The sequence below is a fragment of the Megalops cyprinoides genome, chromosome 16, assembly GCF_013368585.1.
Source record: "Megalops cyprinoides isolate fMegCyp1 chromosome 16, fMegCyp1.pri, whole genome shotgun sequence".
Classification (NCBI taxonomy): Eukaryota; Metazoa; Chordata; class Actinopteri; order Elopiformes; family Megalopidae; genus Megalops; species Megalops cyprinoides.
In genome coordinates, this window is record NC_050598.1 from 14,576,716 (window position 1) to 14,601,964 (window position 25,249).

Here is a 25,249-nt window from a genome sequence, read left to right on the forward strand (position 1 = left end):
AGGCAGGCACATCTACACAAACATATATACACACACACAAAAAAAAAGCAAGCATGCACAAACATACATGTGTGGGCGTGCAGAAACATGCAAGACACAACACAAACACGGCCTGGTCTCTTTAATTACTCTCTCACCTCCTCATCAGCCATGGTAGGATGTATCTGAGGGCACTGGGACATTTTTGTGGCTTAAAAAATGTAAGAACATGATGAAAAGGTAACTCGCAATGCAGTGGGTCGGTTTCCCTCATCCACTTTAGTTCTTGACTGATACTTGTAGTTGCACAACCACAATGTTTTTAAAAGCTGCAAAACAATGAATATAATGAATATATATTGAATATAATACATACATTTACATTTTTTGAAATTTAAATTAAATTTAAATTTTACTTTTTTTTTAAATTTTATACTTGTAAATCATGCCTTTCTGTTGTTTCCTGCCTTAAAAGATAGCTGAACTCTGATCTCCTCCTGGGCATTGGAGATCCATGAGTCTTTGAAGGCTGATTGGGCAGGGTAACGAGGAAATCAAACAGGCTGTTATAACCCCTGAAGAGCTATTTGAGCCTCATTGTAGTGAGCTTTAAGGTGCGGCTCATAAGAAAAGCTCTTCTTCCCCCATTTTATAAACATTATGTTGTTTGTCAGATTAGACATATCATTCGGGGAGTTCTGAGGAATTTGATTGTATTTTTTTTTTGTTATTTGATGTTTGCAAAAGCAGAATTGTCCTGAACATCCATCATTATAAAACCCGGAAGTGACACATCAGATCAAATTGTACATCATGGTTCGCTTTCCAAATGAATGCAACAATAGGAATGTAATGACATGTTACAAATAGCAGCATTGTCACCATTTTAATGATCATTGAAATAAATGTGAAAATTCAGCGGATGAATCATGGGGTGGGTGATGCGATTTATCAGTGTGAAGAGCTGCAGGTGTCATTATAGCCGGGGAATTCACCCCAATTGGGCCTTCTTGGTCGTGTCTGGGACATGAGTTTGGAAGAACACAGCCTGGAGGTGAACCAGATCGTGGATGTGATCCTGTCCACATGAAAAGGTTGCAGATATCCCTCTTTTCCGACGTGTATAATTACGGTTTCAGAAATAAGATTTGTGGCAAGGGGTGAAAAAAATGGCATGCGCAATAAAGCCAAGGGAAATAGGGATGTGAAATGATATTGGAAATTTGATGGAAATGAGGTACAGTGAGGCTTTATGCATCCATCACTTTTTTATATAATGAAATAAAAGGGTAGAGTCCGGGGGCTGGCCCTTTCATTCGTCAGAGGAAATGACTGAAATATATTGGTTCGGCAGAACTCCCGCTGGGTCCAAAGGCCTGCAGTGGCGCACTCATGTGTTCACCATCAAACGCAATTCAGCCTTGATTGAAATATCAAATTACAGACACTCAGTACCGTCGCTAGGACATCACAGACTCTTCCAGAAGGAACACAGTGGTACGATTTGTATGTTGCTGTCTTTCGCTCTCTCATCTGCCTCAGCAAGCCATCTGTGCTGGTTTTGTTAGTGTGGTGAAGCTTAGCAGCTACGCTGTTGAGCAATACACAGTATTATATAGAGCAGTATATAGTATGGCCGCTAGACTTTTCACTGGTGATGTTGTATCACTAACTTTCTCTCTTTCTAATGACATCATATCGTTGGCCCCTTGGTAGAGGGTTGCCCACTTTAGTTACAGTGTCACTAATTATACAGGTTTGTCTGCAAGCCCACTGTTCAGCAGACCAAGGCCGAGAAGGTCAAAGATTGCCGGTGTGTTCTTTTCGCAAACAGCCTTCTGGGGGCTTGAGCAGTGTGTGGGTGTCCCATTCCTTTCTCCCGATCGATATGTCGTCAGCGCACTCGATGACGCATGCTTACCCTTTACAGGGGTGTATGTTGATTTTTAAAGTCGGAAAGATTGAGTGTCTCTTGTCTGATGCCTGTCCCTAATCTACTGTCCCCTGTCTTTCTGCTCCACTTATTTCATTGTTGATTAAATTTCTGCTGGGATTTACTGATCGGCCCGATTTGGTCTGTCTAACATATCCCTCCGCTAGTCTGCCGTCAGTTGCACAGACGGAATGATTGTAATGTTTTATTCATGCAGCTGTTTCAAGGGCACACTTCACTGCAGCCTTAAACCAAGCTCATTTGTTTGCACATTGGATATTTACTGTTAAGCACGGAAAGAGCTGATCGGTGGCTGCTGTTCTCTTTGTGTGGGGTCTCGGGAACACGCCAAACTGACCACCGAGCTGAGGGAGCTTTTATGGATCGTATGGTTGTCAAACGCCCACAGAAGGATAGAAAATCCTTATTTTGATTCTTCAGTCTGCGGTAAAAAAAAATGAAAATGTGCCCCTGCCATATAAATTACAGTAGAGGAAATTGTTACACAAATTTATGTGTTGGATTTCGCTAGTCATCATGGAGATAAGCTGCATTTCACTCTCTCTCCTTAGCGTAGGTGAGCTATATCTAAAGCGAGCAGCAGGGGTCTCCGCTGCAAACTGACCCAGGCTGACAGTATGAGGGACAAAACCAGATACAGTTTGTAGACTCCCAGCCCATGCCTTGTTCATGTTCTTGCTCACATGCAATTGATGTCATATTTCATGGATTTTAGTCTGGAAAGTAAGCATTTTACTTACTGAACTGTGCACTGGTGCATTATGCATCAACGATCAGTAAGCATCATTCACTGCAATCTGTTTGGACAGTAGCCTCTCCAAAAAAAGAAAAGGAAAAGCACAATTGTCAGGACCTCATCTTCTGCCATAGAGCTGATGAGAAACTGCACAGATTTTAGCGAGTGAGTAAGTTCATTTATTGTCTATCAAACGTGAACTGTTGGCAGTGCCAGAAGAATTCAAATTTATTTCAGCTTTATTAATTCTATTTTTTTTTTCATTTTTTTTACAAAGTAATGGAAGGTCCCTTTTACATGGCGTTTTATCTATAAAATCCAGACAATATATATTATCAGATTTGTTCAGACAACTGAGCTGACTCATTTGCTTTTGGATGGACATTCAAGAAAACATATATTAGACATATATTAATGAGAATATTAAATTCCTCATGTTAGGACTCCTGATGGCACTTTCCATTAGACAAATGATCAAAATGATATATGTAGCATGTAGATAGCCATTGCAGGTCCTGAATAATCTGCCCAACACTGAGGGAATTCAAAACCTAAAACAACATCAAAAAATAGGCAACAGCATTCTTAAGGTTAAATATTAAAAATTGAGCCTGTGTATGGGGAAAAACTGCATTAAACACATACCAAAAAGTTCATGCGTCTTGTAGATATGTTGCAAATTCTAACTTTGGATATCAAACTGGATTCAAGGACACCTGAGAAGGTGTGGAATGCTTCCAATGACAGGATTTCATTAATATGCCTTTCATGTGCGCAGGTATGCAGAATGATATGTTTAAGGCCACAGGCTGTTTTTTCCAAAACAACACTTAAATAACCATGGTAGCAATTATTTGAAAAGGTTTGTCTCTTTATTAGCTACTTTCAGACTTTATGGAATTGAATTCAATGCCTTTTTGAAGCTGGAAAGAGCAAAAAGCACATCTTTTGTTAATTGCCTGTTTTGGAATACAAAACAACCAATTCAAAGATCTTTTTTAGGGTAGCTACCACACACATAGTGCAAAGGAAAATTTTAATTGTCATAGCCTGTTGTGTATTCATTTCTCCTGTAGCATGCATTTACAACTGCTCACACATATTCACAGCGCAAAATATTTAATGTTGAAGGATTTGAACTTGATCTGTGCCCTTTACGCTTTGTTTATAGATCATAAACCTTATATGTACCATTTGTGCCTTTAAACCTTGAGGACGAAAACATTAGAAAGAAGACAATCTTGGAACAAATCTTTGTTTCCCAGAATGCAGTATGCCACTGAATTCCACGGCATGCTGGGATACTCTTTGTAAAGTTTCCTTGAAGTGAAATGAAATACTCCCCAGTCTGCAGGAGGATCCCAAAAGAGGGTCACAGAGAAAAGGCCAGGTCTCCCCTGTCTCCTTTATTGCTCCACTGTAGAGAGACTTCAGGGTCAGTGAACGGTAGAGGAGAGCCAGCCAAAGTCAGTCTATAGGGGCGTCTTTGGTTCATGCTTTTTATCCAGAAACACTGAAGAGGTTTCAGATTAATTTTGTCCAGGATCCAGTATTTTAACTACTCTAGAGCCAACCTCTCAGCTCGCACAACATTTTTTATTTTGGATATAAAAGAAGATTGTGGCTTGGTACGCAATAAGCATGCAATGGAACCACCTTGAAAAAGTCTAGTCTTTGATCAGCTGTCACGAGATTCTGCTCCAGAGGTCAGAAAGGTTGTTTATAAGAAATTAGATATTTCAGATGTGACAAAGCAGGAGGAAAAATGACTTGCCCATTCCTGTATTTGTTTTTCCTCGTTATTCATTTACGAAACATGTCTGCGGGTATTCAGAATGATGAAATAGGGGTGGATGTGAACGAAGGCCAGAGGATTTGCAAAATCTTCGTCTTTCATCACATGTCGTGAAAGCAAACAACGCTCACTCTGTTCGGTTCGGAGACAGATGAATAGTTCTGGTCCAAACGGTCCCCAAGACATTACCCCATCCTTCATGTAGGAGGAGAGTCGGACAGCTGCAGAGAGCTTGTTTACCTTTTCATGCAGCCGTGCCAAGGCTCACAAACACAGATCTGAGATGGGTGGGAATTAAAATCACATTTGAATGTCAACTCTTTAGTTGGAAAAAAGAGGCTTTGCTAAAATATTGAAAACGTCTACTTGATGCAGCATTCATCTCTTCTTTAATTACATCCCACCCAAATTATCCATCTATCTCCACAGCTGTAGATAACTCTTAAAGAGGCATGTGCTCAGGCTTTCCTTGAAAAGATACTCTAGATTCCTGTTGACCCTGGGGAGTGTTGCGCTGGGGCATGGGGATGTTGAGCCTTACCTTCCAGAATCCAACATGTCTGGACAGGGGCCTTTCCTGTCCTACTTGGGGGTAAGGGTGGGGATGGGGGGTGGATTTAAACCAAAAGCCTCCTCCCACTGCTCCCCGGCTCCCACATCCCATGGTACGTCTCAATCCTGGTATTTAAAGGTCATCCTTAATATTATTGCCAGAGCTGAAGTGAGCTGTAATCTCACTGCAGTGCTGAAATCTCTCCAACCCCTCAGCTTAATTTGGCAGGGAGCTGGGTGACTGTTTCTGATCTTATGAGGCAGCCATGGAGCCCAACACCCCTACCCCACAGTCCCTCTGCAACCTTGGCTTGCCTGCCAAAACCTAGCGTCTTCCCTGGAACACAGAGACACACCTCCTTAATAATTGTATTTTCTCTTTAAATTATCTAGAATTGGAAGCAGTGCATGCACCATGTATGCTAAGGGATTTTATGTAAGTTAATTTATTTAAAGACCACTTTTTAAAATACAAGATTACCATTTTTAAATTACATAGCGTGTATTTCCACAGCTGTGAGGTTCATGGTTTGATACTGTGCAGTCTTGAGGAACTAAGTTGGCTAGTTTTCTACCCCATAATTTGATTCCCAGGTTTGTCCCATATGTTTTTCGTATGAATCATATACATAAATAAAAATAATAAAAACAATAAAGATAATCATTAGCTGCTCAAAGGAAGAGATTTTGTGATCTTGTCTCTGAACTGCTTCTCATAAGTGGATTTGAGTGAATGTGAAATTCCTTTTGGGCAGCTTTTACATCAAGGTTACCTCCAATCAGATGTGTCCTCAGGTTCATCTGGCGTGGGGTTTTGGCGGCACTGCAGCAGGGGCTGGCAAACACACTAGGTGGAAGAAATTGTTATAATGCATTAAACGTAACTGGTTTAGCCAGTGTTGTGCTTCCTTCCCTTTTTCTCTCATGACATGCTGGATGTTTCACCTTGTTAGCAAAAGTTTTCTGGAATTGGATGGAATTTAATGACTCGTTGTTTACTAACAGACTTTAGAACGCTCACACCCATGTACAGAAGTCCTTCTGTTGTTTTCTGGCTGAATTTGCGGAGTACCAGACCACCAGATGTGCATTCAAATACACAGATGGATATCATGGATATACAGAATTTAGTTGATCAGTGGCAGTTGAATGACTTAAATGAACGTTGTTACAAGTCTGTAACAAAGTGTGAATCAAACAGGTTGTGTTAAAGCTTCATATCAAACGGAACTATATGGGAAAATGCATGCAAATGACAAGAGTAGTGGTAGTTGTAGCATAGTATAGTTGTAGTAGTTGACCACACTCTTGGAAATCAACAAGAGATGGCTAACCAAGGCCATGACACAAAAGACATGTGTAACAAGGAAGCAGGGAGGCCACAGATTACAGATGTGCAGTGCACCCCTGCCAGCAGGGAATGGATGTGCATCCATGAATGTCAGAGAGTATATTGGAACTGGAAAGAGTGCTTAATCTGTACTGCTTTCATAAGTATTACTTAGTGAACTGATTAAATCTACTAAGCAAATAACTTTTAAATTTATGGCCACAGAATAGCACAGAGAATGCCCATGCCCTGAAGGCAGTAAACATCCTGGGCAATAAGAGAGCACAGCAGTGCGCTTTGGCTGTGTGCTCGTTAGCAGTCTTCAGTGGAGCTTTGCGATAACGTCACTCGCAGAGGGGTGACGTCATGTTCGGGGAATTGTAGACCAGCCCGCATTTTCAGTGGCAGGCCCCAAAATCTGCGATTCATTAGGGCTAATGGACCCTCCCGTGGGGTCAGGAGTTATGGTTCCCTGAGGGTGGACTGCGAAGAAATCCGCTGACCTCGCCAAGCCTTCAAGGCAGCGCCGGCGCTGCACAGCGGCAGATGTCTCCTAAAATATTTCCTTGACTTTGTTTTTGTTTGTTTGTTTTTAACTGGGCGCTACCCTTGGTGACAACCGAAGCTTTACTAAGGCAGCTCTCTTTTCCCGGCTCCTCAGAAAAAAGTCCATGTGTGCACAGAGCAGCGTGACCCTCTTCGTTTTGTGTCAAGTTTTTGTCTAGAGCACTCTTCTCTATGCACACGTTTTTCTCTTCAGGTGGCGCACACGTGTCGTGGGTCTTTGGGTGTTTAGTTTACAGTGACCTGTTCAGTCATCTTAAGTCTGTTACTCATCGGGGATTTAGTAAGGCACTTTGAAGTGTTTGACTTGCTGTGTTTGATTTGTGAGTGCCCAGGTTTGCCTGGATGTTAGGAGTGAATGGTTAGCATAGGGCCTATCACTGCTGAATGGCCATATTTCATCTACAAACACATTGTGATGCCAGTATCTGGGGCATCGGCTCTGTGTATTTTGAGGTTTTTTTTACCACTTCAAAGTTACTTGTGAAATACCATTTTCAGGGGTGAAACATATGATATACTGTATCTGTACGATATAGGAGGAATGGGTGGTTTGTGCCAGTTGTACTGTATGCCTTGATGCCCCCACCAGGCTGTTTCTGTTACATTAACTGTACATAAAGGCTGGCAAATGTGCATGTGTCTAGCCTATCAACTCTTCATAGCAAATTCTCTTCTTAAATATGAGCTACACCTGTTTCCTTTGAGCTTTTCACAGTTAATCCACATAAACTCTCAAGAGTCGTCTGTAGTGCTTCTAATATAAACAACGTAAATTAAAACTACAGCATCTGTAGCACAGAAGGCACACATAAGGACTAGTGGTTCATTATAGTGAGTATCAGAGCATTACTTGTGCACACGTAAATATTTGTAATTACATGTGCATATAATTAATCAAGTTCAACATATGATTAATGTGAATGAAAATCGTTAGCATAAGTATTTATTAAGTTATTAAGCTTCTTGCACTGCATTAAAATGCTGTCAAAATCTTACCTTTCAAATAGTTGAAATGTTTATCCCTCAAGACAATCTGGCAGCCATGAGGTTTACTTTGGAATGCATCTATTTCAGTTCGAAGCTGAACGCTGGGAAATCATCTCTGAAAAGATGTTTATTTTAACAGCAGTCCCTGCCTTTGGAAGACGGAAACGTGGTGGCAGCGTATTCCAGATCCATTAAGCAGAACCTGGAGTCTGTAATCTTCTGACAGCCTCATTGAATTGTGTTGTTGTTTTTCCCATGTGTGTTAGATACAGTAATAAACGCATGGAGATGCATGCGTGGATTTCCACTCACGGGCTCGACCACGGGAAATGACATCAGCCGCACACAGGGATGCTCTTAGCAGGCAAAACGGATTTACCCTGGCCTCGATGTCCTCGCTCGAACTATCAGTTGGATTTCACATTTCCCCTGATTTAGAAATGGTCATCTTGGTCTCGAAGTCCAAATATTTTAGGCTGCGGCTCGGGAAACCAGCCCCACAAATGGCCCTCCATCTCTCATCCGCTGACTGAGTGGCCTCGGCAGTAATGTTTTAAGACAGGATGGCTAAAATGGCAGCCAAAGTAGGGGAAGATATTGTGGAAGATATTGAACAGTGCCTGTTCAGTCCTCATATTCAGACAGATAATGACTTTAATGTGCAAGACCATGCCTGTCTAAGATTGGGATTGTCTGCTACTCATAAAACAGACGGTGGAAACAAGAAGGAACAAGTTTTACTTAATTAAAGTTTCAAAGAGTAGGGACTGAGAACGGCACACATTTTGTGAATCGTGAACAAATGTGTTCCAACAAAGACTGCCATGGGTTTCTGTGGAGGGACGCTCGTTTTATTATTTTTCTTTTTTTTTTTTTTTTTTTGCAAGAGCCATTCTCTCTCTCCCAGTAGGAGAAATGCAGATGACTTTGACTCAAACAGAGAAGCTGCTGAATGAAGCTGGGATTTCTTTAATTGTTGATTATACCAGCACATCTTTCATTATGCTTATTCATTAGTTGATATACATTCATTCAAATGGAGTTTTGCAGAAGTGCGGGATGTGCTCACTCCGTACTTCCTGCTGTATATTTAAGTGTGTGTCTGTGTGTATTTATGTATGCTGCCGCTAACCCTTTAATAGATGGTGGTCTCTCCCAGCCACATGTCTTGGTTTGACGGACCCTTTCTTGTTGATCCCGGCAAAGGCGTCAGCCGACTTAACAAGCTGTTTTGGGAGTGTCTTAACTTAAGTGAGTAGAAGGGGCCAAACAGAGAACATTGCACCCTGGGAAATAGGACATACGTCTTTCTAACATTCTCACAGGCCTCTGTTTCACTGCCAGTGACACCCAATGAATGTCATTTCCCTGACATTTCACTGTTTACTTGTTTGAGACCTTTACCAAGAGTGACTGACACGGCTTATATTTTACATGATGTCTTCAGTACAGCAAGAAATGCACTGAAGCAATATAGTACCTGAGTATCATACCTGTCACCTTTTGTCAGTTTCTTAACCTGGACTTTCAGCCACAATCTTCCAAATGTTTCACAAAACATTTTGAAAGAGTTTGCTATATGCCAAATTAATAATGCACAATAATGCAGACATCTTGTTGGCCCTTTGGCAAATGTTGTTCCCCAGTGGCAAAGTAATACTTTAACATGCACTCCTAAAATATAGCACACAAAAGTATATAAAGCCTTTTATAGTGCAGACCACTGACTAACCTATATTTAAAAAAATCCCAACCATAGATATACTGTGATAGTTATAGTAGTTTTTTTTTTCTTTGTGGATTTTAGTTCCCATAGGACCAGCACTGCTTATTTGATTCCTAACTCATTGTAACATGCAATACATTATGACCACATTGCCCTCCATTTTAACTCATACACAATTGTAAATGTAGCTCCATATTGATGTTTAACGCGTTCCTCTTTTGGAAGAGAAGTTGAAATACATACATAGCACACATTGCCTCCAAAACAAACTAGAAGACCTCCCACATCTGTTGAGAGAGTGACCCTCAGAGCTGTTTGGAGTGGGCTCTGTGGTTGGACAGATGAAACAATGGCTGATCCCAGGGAAGGTACAGGACCACTGCTGCAGCTGCCCAGTTGACAGGTGGTGAGGCAAGGGTTGTTGTTGACCTTGGGCAGAAAAAGGCACACAGATACATAGAGAGACATCTCTGATACCAAAACCAGTAGCACAGAGCAAAATATCAGGCCATTTACTTTTAAAATAGGGGTGTCCTCGTTCTACACTTGTGTGGCTGGTTGGTTGATGAGTTGGCAAGTGACCAGAGATGTTAAACTGCCCACTCCTGTGGCAAGATATCCTTCACATCCTGCATCTGAGCCACTGACTGTGAGGTTTGGCTTTGAGGGGCTAGAATGCCTTGTCTAGTTATGATAAGAATGTATACTGTACCACCCTTAGTTTATAGAGTTGTAGGATTGGTAGCTTTCTCTACCAATACCAAGGATCCTCTGTGCTTATCTTTACTGTGAAGATTGTAAAAGGAAGACCACCCTCTGTCACAGTCCCAGTTCATGGAGGTCTGAATCAATAGAGTCATCTCCAATTGTCCTGCTGTTTTGTAGCGCTGTGGCACTCTCACTTTGTGGATTACAAACCGATTTGGGAGGGGCTGGGGGGGGGGGGTGCTTCTGGCATCCTTCCCAGATCCATGCCACTTTAATAGTGGTGACATCATTCATGGGGGTACACCCACCCTGTCTCAACACCCACCCATCTGCTAATAGACCATTAAATATCCATTTAGAAAACGACAACGGGACTCACTCAGCAGGAAATTATTAGCTATTGATTTAGCTGATTATCACTGCCACATATATACACACACTTGATTTTTACTGCGCAATGAAATAATAATATTGAAAAGCTGCACATTTTGTTCACGTGTTGCCATTAAGCTGTGATGCCATGGGTGAAAGAAAAAAATGACCACATTGTGAGAAACTAGCATACGATTCAGTCAGTGGAGCGAAGGAAAAGCTTGGGGGTTTTGTGCATCTATGTGTGTGTGCGTGCGTGCGTGTGTGTGTGTGTGTGTGTGTGTGTGTGATTTGGAGGGAGCTAGAAGCAACCAAAGGATTTCGACTTCGGTTTTGCTTCCGTCAAACCGACGAAAGTTGGACTGTCACTTTTACTTTGATCCAACATTCCTTTGGGTGCCGTTTCTGTCGGCTGCAGTGCCGAGCTCCATCAGAGTGGAGAGAAAGGAAATCACCCTTTGGAAATGAAGGTGGTTGGTAAAGCAGGGGAGATGTGCTGCTTGCTTGTCGAGGCTTGTTCTATATTTACTCCCTGTCTGGGAAAATTAGGTCACTCAGGTGATCCTTCCCTACCGGTTCGTTGCCTTCATCATGAATCATTTGCTGTTTACTATGCCTCTTGCTCTAATCCGGATCCGTGCATTTTTAAAACGTAACGCTAGGGTGGGAGAGTGCAGCATTCCTGCTTCTGTGGCTCCAGTAGTTCTATTGTTGAACTCAACAGCATTGCATTTAGCCACTCCCATCACTCGAGGTTTGCCTCGTGACTCCTCCTCCACCGATCTGAGGGTCTGAAGGTTGTTTAAAGGTAACACACAGTACCGTCTAAATGTACAGGCTTGCTGAGAAGTGATGAGATTGTAGAACGTCCTTGGAGTGCCTTCGTGTTTGTGCTTTGGTCCCCATTGTAAATACAGGAAGTGAGTATTCCTTGAGGTCCCCATTTCTAAAGCATGACTCGAAAGCCCTTGAGACAACCAGAAAGACAAAAATGACAATGTCAATGGGCACTGTTGAGGAGAGGGGTTATTCATTTCTAATAGTCAATATAGCTAACTGACAGACTGCTTCTCTACCAACTATTTTTTCCTGATAACTAACCTGAAGTTGATTATGCAGGTGGGAGCAAATATGTGTATGCCTGGATTCAGCAAACTGCAATGCTTTTTGAGTGCTAAATGTAAATTTAGAAAAAAAAAATTTTTGTTTTGTTTCTCACACATAGTATATGTAGTGTAGTGGTTAATGTATGAAAAAGTAAAATTTACCTCGTGGTTAGATTACATTTGGGCACCAGAAGGAGTATTGTCACTAAATAAAAACCCACAGGTGTCAATCGTCTCAATCAGACACAAATGAGAAATGCTTTGGAAAAAAAGTTTCTTATTTTCACTAAAACAATACCCTTGCACCTCAAAAAAGTAAAGAAGTGAAAGTATTTTTGTTATGAATATAAACGAGGATCAGATCCAGGGTCTTTGTTTTCACAGTGACAGGGTTTGCCAGTCACCCTCCGTTTGGCTAATCACAAAGACCCTGCGTACCGTCTTCTTCATTTCTAATGGAGAAAGCAATATTATCAGGAAAGCAATATATCAGTGTGCAGGCCCAGCCGTGAATGAGAGTGTTTGGTAAATGAATACTATTCAAAATGATGCAAGCTGCGCAGAAACAGTGTCCTTGTGTGGAAATAAACAAGAGGTCTCCGTGCAGAATGCAGCACATGACACGTCTCTTATTAGCAGGGGTATGAAAGAACATGTCGAAAATGCACTTGATCTTCAAAGCCCCTGTTTTGTATAATCCTGCTCTTGAAAGGTTCATTAAATGAAAACCTTAGAGTGAGGAATGCTGGGAGCTTGTTGGTATTGGGTGGTGGGGGAGTGGGGGGGGGGGGTGAGTTGAGGGTGGGGGATGGGGTGAAGGAAGAAAAAGAGACATGAGGTTAACAAGCGCTTCATTCTGCTGGGCTCTGGAGGTGGGGATTGTGGCCACTTGTCCGCTGCGATACCTCCGCCTATGTAGAGCCGGGTTCTCATCTCCCTGTGCCATTGTGCCACCGCCACAAAGAGCGGGCTTTGATTCTCCTGGAGTGGGATCTAATTAGCTGACCACTTTTCTAAATGGGTTCTCTGTCACGACATTTTAATTGGGGATGGAACCTGGACAAGTTAATAAGGCAGACAGTCCTTGAGAGGAGAGAGAGGGAGAGATGGGGTAAGGGGTGTTTTTTTCTTGTTTTTTTTATTTTGGGGGGGAGGGGGCATTTTAAGAGAGGGAGGGACAAAAAGAGAAGGAGAAAGGCTGGCAAAACAGGGGGTTAGGTGAAAAATGCCCACGCAGAGATGGACTGAAAAGAGTGAAACGAGGTGAGCTTTGAGCTCACGGGGGAGTGGAACCACCGCTGGTGTCTGAGCCCTAGGACATTACTGAGTGCCCCCCTCCATGCAACACCCCACCCCCCCCACGCACCCACTGTTAACAGTAGAACAGACTCCCGATTGAGCCACATTGTCTGTGGCATTGAGTGGGTTGGTGGGGAGGGCAGTATTGAGACAGGCCCCCTCTGCTTCCTCAGTGAAGACAAGCCCCCCCCTCAAAAAACCAAAGTAAGGGCTTTAGCCTACTGTGCCACACAGTCACTAATTACAGGCCATGCAGAAAGGGGGGGTACTAAGCTTTAGGCATTTTCAGCTTGCTGTAATTGCTGTTGGCATGACTTACCTTGCAAAAAAAAGCTTGGTAAATTCATTCAGCGAAAGGAAGACCAAAACCGTAGTTTAAGCGTTTAAGCTTGTTGGAGATGAAGGAGGGTGGGGAGAGAGGAGAGGCTGAGGGAGAGAGAGAAGGAGAGAGCGGAGAGAATAATGGAGGAAATAGGCCCTTACGGCACCAGAGAATGAGGAGCTGTACAGCTTGTGCACCTCGCTCTCCTAAATCATAATTACAACAACAGCTAGAACCGAGCCGCATTCCTAGGGGATGAGATTACAATCAGAGTCAATATCTCGGTAAAACCTGGGAAGCCCTCACATGCTTTTATCAGCCTTGATTGCTGTTTTCCCCCCGATGTATATATGTGTGGATATAAACACATGCCATGTATAGAGCCTTTCATTCCAGAAGCTCGGATGACAGCTGGATGGGGAGAGGCAGTGGGGCTGATGAGACCCAACTGGAGAGAATTCACTTCTTCAATAAAGGTGGCCTTGGAGGGCTCGCTAAAGTCCTGGTTCAGTTACATACAGACAAGCATGTGCTCCAGCCAGATTTGGGTGTTTAATCTTGCAAGCACCCCGTTACTGACCCGTCACATTTCTTTTTTTTTTCTTTTTCCTTTTTGATAGTGTTCGTTAGAACCTCAGAGCTCTGCTCATCTGCGGATCAGATCATTTTGGTGGCAGTGCTGTCTAACCCTGGATTATGTGTTTCTCTTTGCAGCCACTTCCAATGGGACCCTTGAGGGACTTGAGAACAGAGAAGGAGGGGTCTGCAACACTCTCTCAATGAAGATCATCATGAAAGTCGGACAGGGTAACATAGCCTTTCAGTTAAATCACTCTTTTCTCACTCTCTCTCTTTACAGGTGACAAAAAGCTGTATTTTACCCCAGCCAGTTACTTTTTTTTTCAAAATACAGAAGATAATAGGTATGAATATTAATCACAACACTTAGTGGCAATGCATGCAAGCAGCAAAGGTCATGTAAAAAAGTCCTCAGAATGTACATCCAAAATATACATGCACACAGATGAATGCATGAGTATAATTGTCACATTTTGATATAAGTTGTACGGTACATGTGTAGTAAATTTTAGATTTTGTATTTTACTCTTTCGCCTTTTGTAGGTGACATGGTGATTTACAATGGACCATAGCTAATACAAAGGTCCTGGCGCAGTGCGCTATGGAACAACATCTGTGTCCAATGATTTTCCAATCGCATGCTGAGGTCTTCATCCAAACCCAGAGGAACACTGAAATGTACAGAAAATCCATGTGTTATAATGGGAGCAGGCAGGGTATAAAAATGGCTGAATGATAATGAAAGCTTTGTGGACTGACAGCCATAACCTCGCAAGCTATTGTTCATAAACTGAATTGCCCCTGGGTTTGGAATTTACAGTGGATACTCCACACAGTTCCTCCTCTCACAGTAGATGGAAAGTAGCCCAATGACTTCATTTCTCGTAAAATGTGCATTTCAGACATTACCTTTTCAGTCTATTTATAATCTTTAAAAAAAGAAAAGAGGCTTGATTATTTTGCAATATTTTTATTAGTTGAAAGGTTTGTATACAGCATGGTACTTCCATCCTCAAGCTTCTCCATGTTTCCTCTAAGTTTTTACTTTTGTTCTGTATGTCCGACTGCTCTTTCCCAGAGCCATTAAGGTAGTGTAGTCAGGTCTGTAAAATCATGCATTCCAATCCCTGGGTTACATCCATGGTTTGTAATTGTTTAAATGTTAAGGAGTACCTACGAAAGGCCTTGAATGTTTGAAAGTCCGCGGTGACATGACTTGGTCACGCAGTGATCTGAGACAGCCATTCGAACCCGTTCAATTTTTGATTACCCAGCAGTCTCGGAGTGCAGTCGTAGCGGCGGAGGATGTTGGGGCGCGGCGCAAAGTAGGTCAGGACATGGCGTGCGCACTTTCGGCTGCGATGTCTGCATTCTAAATCCTCTGTGGCATCTCATATCCTCGCTGCACAGATGACACCGGCGGTGCCTTTCCGGGGCTAACGCCGCCGAACGAGCCGGCGCATTTGTCCCCATCAATTACACAAAGCGAGAAAACAACGCGGAGCAAAGTTCGCCCCGCTCACGGAGCGGGCGCATGTCGATAGTGCCGTGAATATCGCGCTGAAAGAAAGAACAGCATGCGTGGCTCTTCCGCCCGGGCCCGGAGCAGATGGGAGGTTAGGAGAATCAGTCGAAAACTCCCCGCGGATATTGCCGCTCGGCGTGTCCTTGCTCTCTCCTTAATCCCTGCCAGCGCCTCGACAGGCCCCGGGTCTCCCAGGACCATGTCGGCCCAAACATTGAGAGAGAGAGAGAGGGAGAGAGAGAGAGAGAGAGAGAGAGAGAGAGAGAGAGAGAGAGAGAGAGAGAGAGAGAGAGAGAGAGAGAGAGAGAGAGAGAGAGAAAGAGAGAGAGGGAGAGAGAGAGAGAGAGAGAGAGAGAGTCCGGGGCTGGTCCGAGATCCTGCTGCAGATTGCAGCCTCGCCCCAAGAATTGTCCCAAAACAAACAAGACGCAACAGCGGCAGCTGAGCATGCAGGGGGTGCACACACGCCCCGCGCTGCCAACCGCAGACAGGAAACGCAGATAAGACGGGTGGTTAGAAGGTCACAGCTGATAACCCTCTGGATTTTGCTTTATTTTGGGCCAGTTAATTATTATTCCAATTTCTCTGTCTTTATCACCCAGAGATATATGCCAGCTGGTGCTTTTTAAAAAGTCATCATGGACAACAAACAAAACAAGTAAAACAAATTCTGATAAACTAAACTCTACTTTCAGCCAAAATTTGTCCTTCGACTCACAATTAATTGCAGCTGTTTTTTCCCATCACAGAAACAGTTTTAGGAGTTTTTCGATATTATTTCTATCTATGCTCAGCTGAATTTATTTGTAAACTAAATTTAAGGACAAATGAATCCAGGGGTAAGTCTAATTCTGAATTTCAACATTACCTCCGTCTGCCACTCTTGGCAGATGTGTGAAGTTTTTCTACAGGTGATGTTAAATCTTTGAGGTCTTACTTTGTGTGAATACTGAAAAGCAGTTTATGAAAAGTTGGTGTATTCTCACTTAAATGTCATCCTAATACGTCTCAGGGTGTGATCCACAGTTGTGGAATACGCAGTCTTTCTCATGCACCTCTAGGTGCACTGATATGCAGTGCTCGGTGTTAGTTTTAGCAGAGATTCAGGTGACACAGAGAGAATATGAAATCCCTAGCATCAGAGAAAATGGGGATGCATTGTGCAGTATGTTCACAGGAGAGAAAAAAAAAAAATCAAACTCTCCCAACAAAAATGTTTTCGGTCAGCAGATGCATTTTAAAAAGGCCAGATTTCTGGTGGAATGGGCTTTGTTATGTTACAGACATGTTTTGCATTGGTTCCATAAAAGTTATTCTTTCATACCTAGCAAACGCGCAACAACACCAACAGCAAAAGTAATTTTCTACAAAGATAATTGTCCTCGGCTTTGAAACAGAAGCGACCGGCAGCAAACGAGGCCCTTCAGAACCAGGACAGTCAAACATCAACCATTGATTGCCCTAGCACACCAACCACAACAAAATGAGAGTTAACAAATACATCACACAAACAAGTGATAGAGTCAGGCAGGCTCAGAGCTGTTAGAGACCACACAGGCAGACTCTACAATTATGCAGCAACCACTGGGAAGCACCTAACACAGTGACTCTATAAACATTCATTCCTGTGTCTCTGTCAGAATTTCACACCTCAGCATTATCTGCTTCACATGTGGAAGTAAATGTTAGTCTTAGACCCTGAAAAATGTGGTGCTGTGAATACCTGGAAATGTAACTTCCATGCAAAGAAATGATAAAATATTAAAAGAGAGTTGTCACAGTTGAGTGGTGCCGTGTGGAACTTTGTGGGCCAATACATTAAACCTCAGTACCCTGAGTACTTGTATAATACAAATAAATGCTCGTGTTTTTATGGTGAATTTTATCAAAACCAGTAAGCTGCACTTCAGTATAGCGCCCTGGCACGGTTAAAAGGTATCAGTTTTCCTTGTGGGTATCTCAGGAGTGGAATACTGCCAGTAAACAGTTTCCATCTGACAGATTTCCAGAGCAAGTTTTTTTTTTTTTTATTGTCAGGGTGGCTAGTTAGCACGGTGGATATAGAAGTAATACTATAAATAACACAACAGAATATAAATGGCATTCTTCACTGAATTATCGGTTTCATATCGGTGTGAATTATTCATTCTCTGACCACCTAATCTAATCATCTAATCTAGTTACATGTGATCAGGGCCATTTCCTGAACAAGCACACATGGCTATTAATGGGTGGGATCCTGAATGGTAACAGCGTGAGAAATCAATTTTTTCTCTGTTATGTACATATGGTCTTTGGAAAACCATGAAGAAAGGGTGCAAAGAAAACAACCACTGTGCTCAAATAAAACTAAAATGACCGGCTTCTGGTATTCCTTTTCAAAATTCAAAATCTTTTTTTTTTTTGTCCTTTATTTGCCAGAGAATGCAGTATTTCATCAGTTGTTGGTTTCTGTCTTTCTTTTTTCATCCATAATTACACATAATTATCACAGATTCTTCATACTTTAATCATGAAAGGAGAAACAGCCTGTGGTCTGTATATTTGTACATTCCACACACAGGCGGAATTCTGCGGAATTCTGCTCATTTCTGCTGAAGTGGTGGCCGCTTTTGCCCTTTCTCACAGAACATTCTGTATCTTAGTTGAAATGGGTACTTTTCTCTGCAGAGCTGTATTAATAAAGCAATACAGCATGATAGACCATGGCATATTATGGATACAGACTTGGCTGGGACACTCGTTGACCAAACCGCAAACAGTACCGGAACTATCTGTTTTATGAATTACACTTTGAAGTGCCGTCGGCCCTGCGGAAGGATTGTGGGCTGAACACAAAAGCATGCAGATTTAGAATCCTAAACTCCATAGTGCACACACAAATCTCAGTTGCTGCAGCTCTCTGGTTGAGTGTTTTAAACACAGCAATAGTGAGGATGAAATTCAATCTCTCCACATTGTGGAACACAGTTTTTAGGAAGTATTTTTTGCTATTTTCATGATATTCCTGTAAAATAAATAACAGAAAATCCACGCCATTGTTTGTTCAATTTGTTACTCAGATGTAAGGAGTGGTAATAAAATGGATGGAATAAACAGAGTATCTTTTTTATCACTCAAACAGCATTGAAAACAAAAGACATAACCTGACTGTAAAAAATAGACAGTGCTATTTTCTGAATGGCTTCTGGACTGCAGTTACAGGGTAATGAAACCTGTAGGAAAAGTATCTAAATGGGTGCATGTGTGTGTGATAACATGAACAGTTGCCAGGAGAGAGATCTGTATGAAAAATTGCTGGTGTGGTTCTTTCAGCTATAAACCCCAAGGTGCGGCTAAATTTTTCTCAGAGCTGACATAATTTTGGCAAAAATGGAGGCTCAATTAAAGATTATACTGTATGCTCTTAAATGTCATGCTTGGTATGAAAATGGATGAGAAAATGCACAGTCAGCACATTATTCAATATATCTTTCCCATTTTATGACAAACAAATTAAAAAAAGTCATTTCCTTCGGGATTCAAAGTTCTTAGCAGAAACAGAATTTTGAAATATACCTGCGCTAATGACTGCTCTCAGAGATTCAGTTTCTCTTATTTGCTAATGTCTTTAAACATTTCTCTTAAACTGTTATATAGCACCCCAGAGATACACCGTAAAGTATTTTAATGCTGCAACAATGTTACAGCTTTAGTGGCACGGACAAGAAGTTATGAGGACTTCTTATAAACTGCATTTGGCTAAGGCTTTTGTGGAATGGCATTCAAGCTTGGTAGACATTTTATGCTCACCTGTACTTTATATTACATCATGTCTGATTGTTAATTGGATGAAATCATAAAACTAAATGAAGAAGGGAAGAAGCCCACTGTACCTGACTTGTGCTGTGAAAGAACAGTCAATGGATATGCTTAATAGTGTCACTGAGTCTTATACCGTTGCTAAATTTTCAGGAATAGTGTCAACAAGACTCACATTGTGACTGAATTAATAAAAGCTAGAAATATTCACATACAAATTACTAACAAAAATTTTGTTTTATCTTTTGCCATTTGATGCCACTTCAGATCCAAACGCGGCAGTTCCAGACCCAGTAGTCACAGAGGATCCAGGCAAAGTGCAGGATGATATTGTGAAGGCTGCCACAACTAGCCCTGCCAGGAGAGACAGGGAACGACCAGTGGAGCAAGGCAACACAGGTAAGCATGCCCTGACATGGCCCACTTTCTCAGCATCCTGCTGTTGGCCATGATGGTGGTTGGAACAACACTGGAAACCTGGCAAGAAGCACTGCTGGATTGCTGGTGTGTCATATGGTGATGCCCAGTGTGTGTGTGTACATATTCATGCAACAGTTCAGTCTATGCAAATCTTTCAAGCTGGGGAAAATGTACCAGAATTTAAGACTGGAGAGTCTTTGAAATATAATGAACTTTGTTCTCAGTTATAGATATTTTTCCCTTCATTCATAACAAAATACATCTGGATTGCTTTCAGCCTGTTTCAAATGCAAAGGAGAAGAAACAATGGCATTGCCTTTGACTGCTATCTTTAATAACAGAGTGATACATATGAATCCCAGTGATGTTTCATTATTTTGTTTTTTTTTTTTAATCCGATATTTAAGAGCTGCTCAGCGCTTCAGTCCAGAGCTTTCATTTTCGTGCCATGGCTGTGTTTCAACGACTGAGTCCATTACTCACATCAATGCAAATTCAAATTGCTCTGATTTGATTGTAATAAGCACTTGAAGCAACTAATTATACTGAAGCAAACAGTGTACTCCTTCCCCCCCCTCCTTTTGCAAACTTCACATCATTTTCTGGTCAGAGGAAGTTTCACTGCCCCAGTTTTTAATTATGCGGAGTGGTTATGCAGATAGACACGCAATTCAAGTGCGATAATGAAAAATTAAAACCATAACTGTGGCACTGTGATCGAGTGGCGGATAAGATTATGAGAGACTGTTAGAATTATTCAGCGGGGCCGAACAGTCAAAAGGGGGGAATGTCTGACATCCGACTGTTCATTTGTGTTTGTTTTTGCGAGTGTCACTCACCAAAGCGACATCTTTCTCTCTTTTTGTCTTTTATCGAGCTAAGTAGAGAAACATCTGAGCTCACGAATGTTTTAAAAGTTGTTTTTTTTTTTTCATCCGCTGAGATTTGTGCCTTCTGAGGCTCAAATCAAAATCAATATCAGATGTGCTGGAAAAAAGGGGCCTTCCCTCTCCACACAGCTGCCAAGACGGCCACAGTGAACTGTTCTCTCGACATAAGCGATTGCGGGAGCCGCATTTCCTGGCCATTGTATGCCTTTTTGTTCTACCACGTCTGCACTGTCGCTTTAAATTTAAAGATGCAAAAAGTCAGACACTGCCATAACATAACTTGCAAGGTAGTACTCGTCCTACCCCCATGCCTTAGAGCACAGAAGAATGCAATAAAAGCACACACTCCATCACGCCTGTCTGCACTGCAGCCAAAAGCACACAACACCTCCATGGCCAGACATGTTACCAGTCAAAATTTGCAAGAGAAGTTGCTAATTGTTGCCAGCACGGTTGAAATATGAATTTTTCCCCTGTATTGTCATGCATTTGAGAAAGCATTAGGGAAAAAAAATGTGGGTGTCAGGAGTCCAATGCTGGTAGTGGCTTGCGGGCACAATGACATGCGTATCCAATGCGTGTGAAAAAGGCTTTGTGACAGCTCACTGTTCTGTGCATGGTTTCCTTTCTTTCATTGCTCTGCCAATCTGCCGGCTGGAAAGCGCAGCAGTTGGTAAATGAGTCATCAGAAAGCAAGAGAAGTGAGATATGTTTTTAATAGGAGCTACAGGCAAACTTATAGGGAAAAAAAACATTGTGGTTGCTATAGCAGTGCAAGCTGTAGCACATTTAACTAAGCAGCTCATGGTTGTGGAATACACTTGCTAATAATAAATAATAATAATAAGAAGAAGAAGAAGAAGAAGAAGAAGACTGAGTTCAAATAGCAGTTTTGCCACTTACATTCAGGAAAGGTGTCTGCTCTCATGCATGCTGCATCGCAGATGTTTTGCACTGGAACACTCAGCTCACTTGAGGAGGAGAAGCATGGATTCATTAACCCAGTTAAACCAGGGGATGATTACAATGCCAAACAGAGAGGCACATTGGGAATTTGGCCAGGACACTTATTCTTTGGACACGTACTCTTATTCCAGCGTGGTGAAGGATTTTACATGACTCAAGTGAGTCAAATCCGTGGTTTAACGGCTGAAAGATTCCATCTCCTACAGCATTGGATGTACTAGTCACTGTGCCTGCCCCCTACTGGCCCACCAGCACCACTTTAAGTAACAACATGGTGTTCCTAGGAGATTGCTCCACCATGCAGTGACCAAGCCCAGGCACAGCTACAGAAGACTATATTATAATATTAAATCCAGAATAAAGTGTTTTTTGTTGGACACATCTTTCTCTCAACAGTGTATCAGTGTAACAGTTTTGCCTTGTGTGAGTTACCATGTGTGAGTTAATGTCCAAAACACTCACTCTTCCCACCTGTAACGCTGATCTCAGGTCTTTGACCTTTATGTTTACATCAGTAGCTACTTTTGACGCCCTCTACACCCTGATTGGAGGTCAGTACTAATGAGGAAGATCATGGGTTAAAACTCAGTTAAAACTTGGAATGAAGCCTTTTTCAGACTGACTCACAAACGATTGGATTGTATGTCCAAATCCGTATGTACCCTTTCCAGTTAAATGAAAATCAAATCCCCAGTGTGACATGTGTTAAATGATATTAGGCTGAAGGACTGGTAATTCTGTTTTTGTCAAAATACCTCCAGTATCAAACACCAAGCATAAGCGCAGAAGTACTATTTGTGCAAAAATGTAATGCGATGCATCAGACTGCGTCAAATAGTGAAGAAAACACAAAGATACACTGATGCTGGAAAGTTAATTTGCCATATAGTGAACACAACCTCCACCTCATTTACCTGCAGGTGGCCTAACTACATTTACACCAGAGAAAAAAAACGCAAACCACGTTTTGAAACATACACAAACTGTATTTGTACAAGCTGAATTCCCCCTGCGAACATCCCTTACCAAACGCCAGGGTTCAGAAGACACACTAATTTGGCTGGCTCACGTCTGACAAGTTAAATAAAAGGAAGAAAAAACATAAATGAAGACAACAGGCGGGAAGCCGAGGAGCTCCAATTCTATCAATACAAATTCAGTTTACAGTTTCATGGTTTCGTTTAAGTTGAAGGATCAATAGCAGTTGGCGTTCCATCAGTCTGTCTGTACAATTCAAGGAAAGTTGTTTTTCGCATCTTCTCTCTGTTTTTTCTGTTTCTTCCTGGAAAGTGGAGGGCTCTACTTACATCCAGCCTTGATTTAGCTCCCTTCAGGGATCTCAGGGAGGGGTCAGGGGAGGAAGACACCTTTCTGTCATCTGCAGAGGGAACTTTAGCCCTTCATTTGATCGCATAGCGAGAGGCAGGAAGCAGTGTCGTTGTCATCACAGCAGAGGGATGCAGCACGGTATAAATAGTGGGGGAGAGACGGGGAGAGGAGACCACACAGGAAACGAACGGGCCTGTCATTCTAATTGGAATCAGTCCTCGGTCTTTCAATCTAATGCGAGGCTGCTGCCTTTCTCTTCCCCTCGCAACCTGGAACGATCAGTTGCAGTATCCTTCCTGGTCTCTCCTCCGTACCTCATATGGAGATGTTTAACGTATGGTGTAATATAATCATGCTTTAATCCTCTCAAAGCTGTATGCAAGTGTGTGTATGTATATATAATGATATGCGTTTATGCATGATAATATTTATGTAATATGTATACATAGGGAGAAGAAAATGGTCCCAGCTGGTACTATGACAGCTGGTCCAGTATACGCCATTTCAGTTTCTATTGTAGTAGTGTTTTCTTTTATTTTCTTTTAGGGAAATAATGATTTATCCTTCCTTTATCATTTCTACAGTGGGAAGATCACAGCTTTTTCTGAAGTACTGCCCATGCTTGTTCTCTGTGTCACTAATTATTTCTTTCCCTCCCCCCATCTCCCAGAAACCATCAACCAAGATAACAAGTCCAACCTTGGTGAGGGAATCTTTGGCTCCAAGGCGGCACTGTTCGCAGCCATCGGGGCAGGCTGCGTCATCTTCATCATCATCATCATCTTCCTCATCATCCTGCTGATTAAGATCCGGAAGCGGGCCAGGAAGCACACCCAGCCACGGGCCCCGGCCCTGACGCTCAGCACGCTGGCCAGTCCCAAGGGCTCGGGGAACGCGGGCTCGGAGCCCAGTGACATCATCATCCCATTACGGACTACAGAAAACAACTACTGCCCCCATTACGAGAAGGTGAGCGGGGACTACGGCCACCCAGTCTACATAGTCCAGGAGATGCCACCACAGAGCCCCGCCAACATCTACTACAAAGTGTGAGGAAGAGGGAACAAAAAAAAAACGAGAGGTGATGGTTTATCGAACATTTGCTTTTTTCTAGAGAATTCTGGCCTACCTTTTTACTACCTTGACCTTCTGACGTTGGAAGACACTTTCTGTTACTGAAACGGTGACACCAGAATAGAAAATCTAAAAGAGAGCGACAGAAACAGAAAAGAGGTCAGCTATGGACACGGAAGTCATGGCCTCTCGCTTCTCACCCTCCTGTGTTTCCTCTGCTCTTCGGATCTAAGAGGCAGTTCCGAGTCCCACGTGTTCCACAGTTTTCATCACTGTTCCAAATCTCTCGAAGGAAGATGTGGGATTTTAAGATGACCAGGCCTTTGCTTAAGGACAGCGCGTTGTCCTTGATCGCAGAGAGACTAGGTGGGGGGGGACAGGGTATGTGAGAAGACGTGAGCCCTGCATTAGTGGGCTGTCTGTCACATGAGAGCTTCATTGCTGATGTGAAGCTTTCTGAGATTGCTCAGGTAACCGGGCACAATGCGATGACAAATAGCTGAACACCATACTCTTTCACTCCATGTTTACCGCTCCATTTTTTGATGGTATATTGTTCCTTTTTAATACATTTTTGGCTTGTAAGGCATTTTATGGTTGTTTTTAAATGTTTACAATATACTATATAATGGTAAGTATTTCATTTCTTCCCGTTCCATCACCAGTGGGGTCTCTTTTGTTAGAGGGATGCTGAGCTGAATCATAACATTAGGGTCTTGTGCTTCTTGAACTAGTAGGTGAACACCAGTTCATGTTCACAAGCATGGCCCTTCAATGCCTTGGGTATTTATGACTACGAGTGGTTGTGGATGTTTGAGAGAGGACTTAGTCACTCTCAGACAGGAATACGACCGGGGAAAATTCAAAGAGGCCTGAAGCGTGCTTGCTGCTTCCCGCAGACAGATTGCAAGGTGTCATTAATTAAAATAGAGGCGATAAAAAGTTATGAGGTCTGACCTTCAAAGCAACTTAAAAAAAAGCTGAGGGGTTACACATTTGGATTACAGACTGCTCCTTAGCTGAAATGAATCAGAAATCTAAGGTCACCTGTCTGCATGGCCCTTTTGAAAATGGCCCAGGAGTTTTCCTCTTGGTGAGAAAATTGGTGTGACAAAAACAACAACAATGGTGTGGAAGCAATTAACATGTTATCAGAAAAATGGTAGAGCTGGCGAGTTCTCTCTAGTGGTAGAATTCTCTCCGATATGTGAATCACTCTGATTTGTGAGGAC

The 25,249-nt window shown here is 42.3% G+C and overlaps 1 protein-coding gene across 1 annotated transcript in view; it reads left to right on the forward strand.

Moving 5' to 3' along the window:
• Positions 1–24,545, forward strand: part of LOC118791023 (ephrin-B1-like) — a 77,804-nt gene extending 53,259 nt beyond the window's left edge. Inside the window, exons 3-5 of the mRNA XM_036548235.1 lie at positions 14,148–14,240; positions 19,606–19,737; positions 23,614–24,545. Of these exons, the coding sequence (XP_036404128.1) occupies positions 14,148–14,240; positions 19,606–19,737; positions 23,614–23,996 (608 nt within the window). The 3' untranslated portion in view covers positions 23,997–24,545. The remainder of the gene's footprint in view (positions 1–14,147; positions 14,241–19,605; positions 19,738–23,613) is intronic.
• Positions 24,546–25,249: the final 704 nt, after the last annotated feature.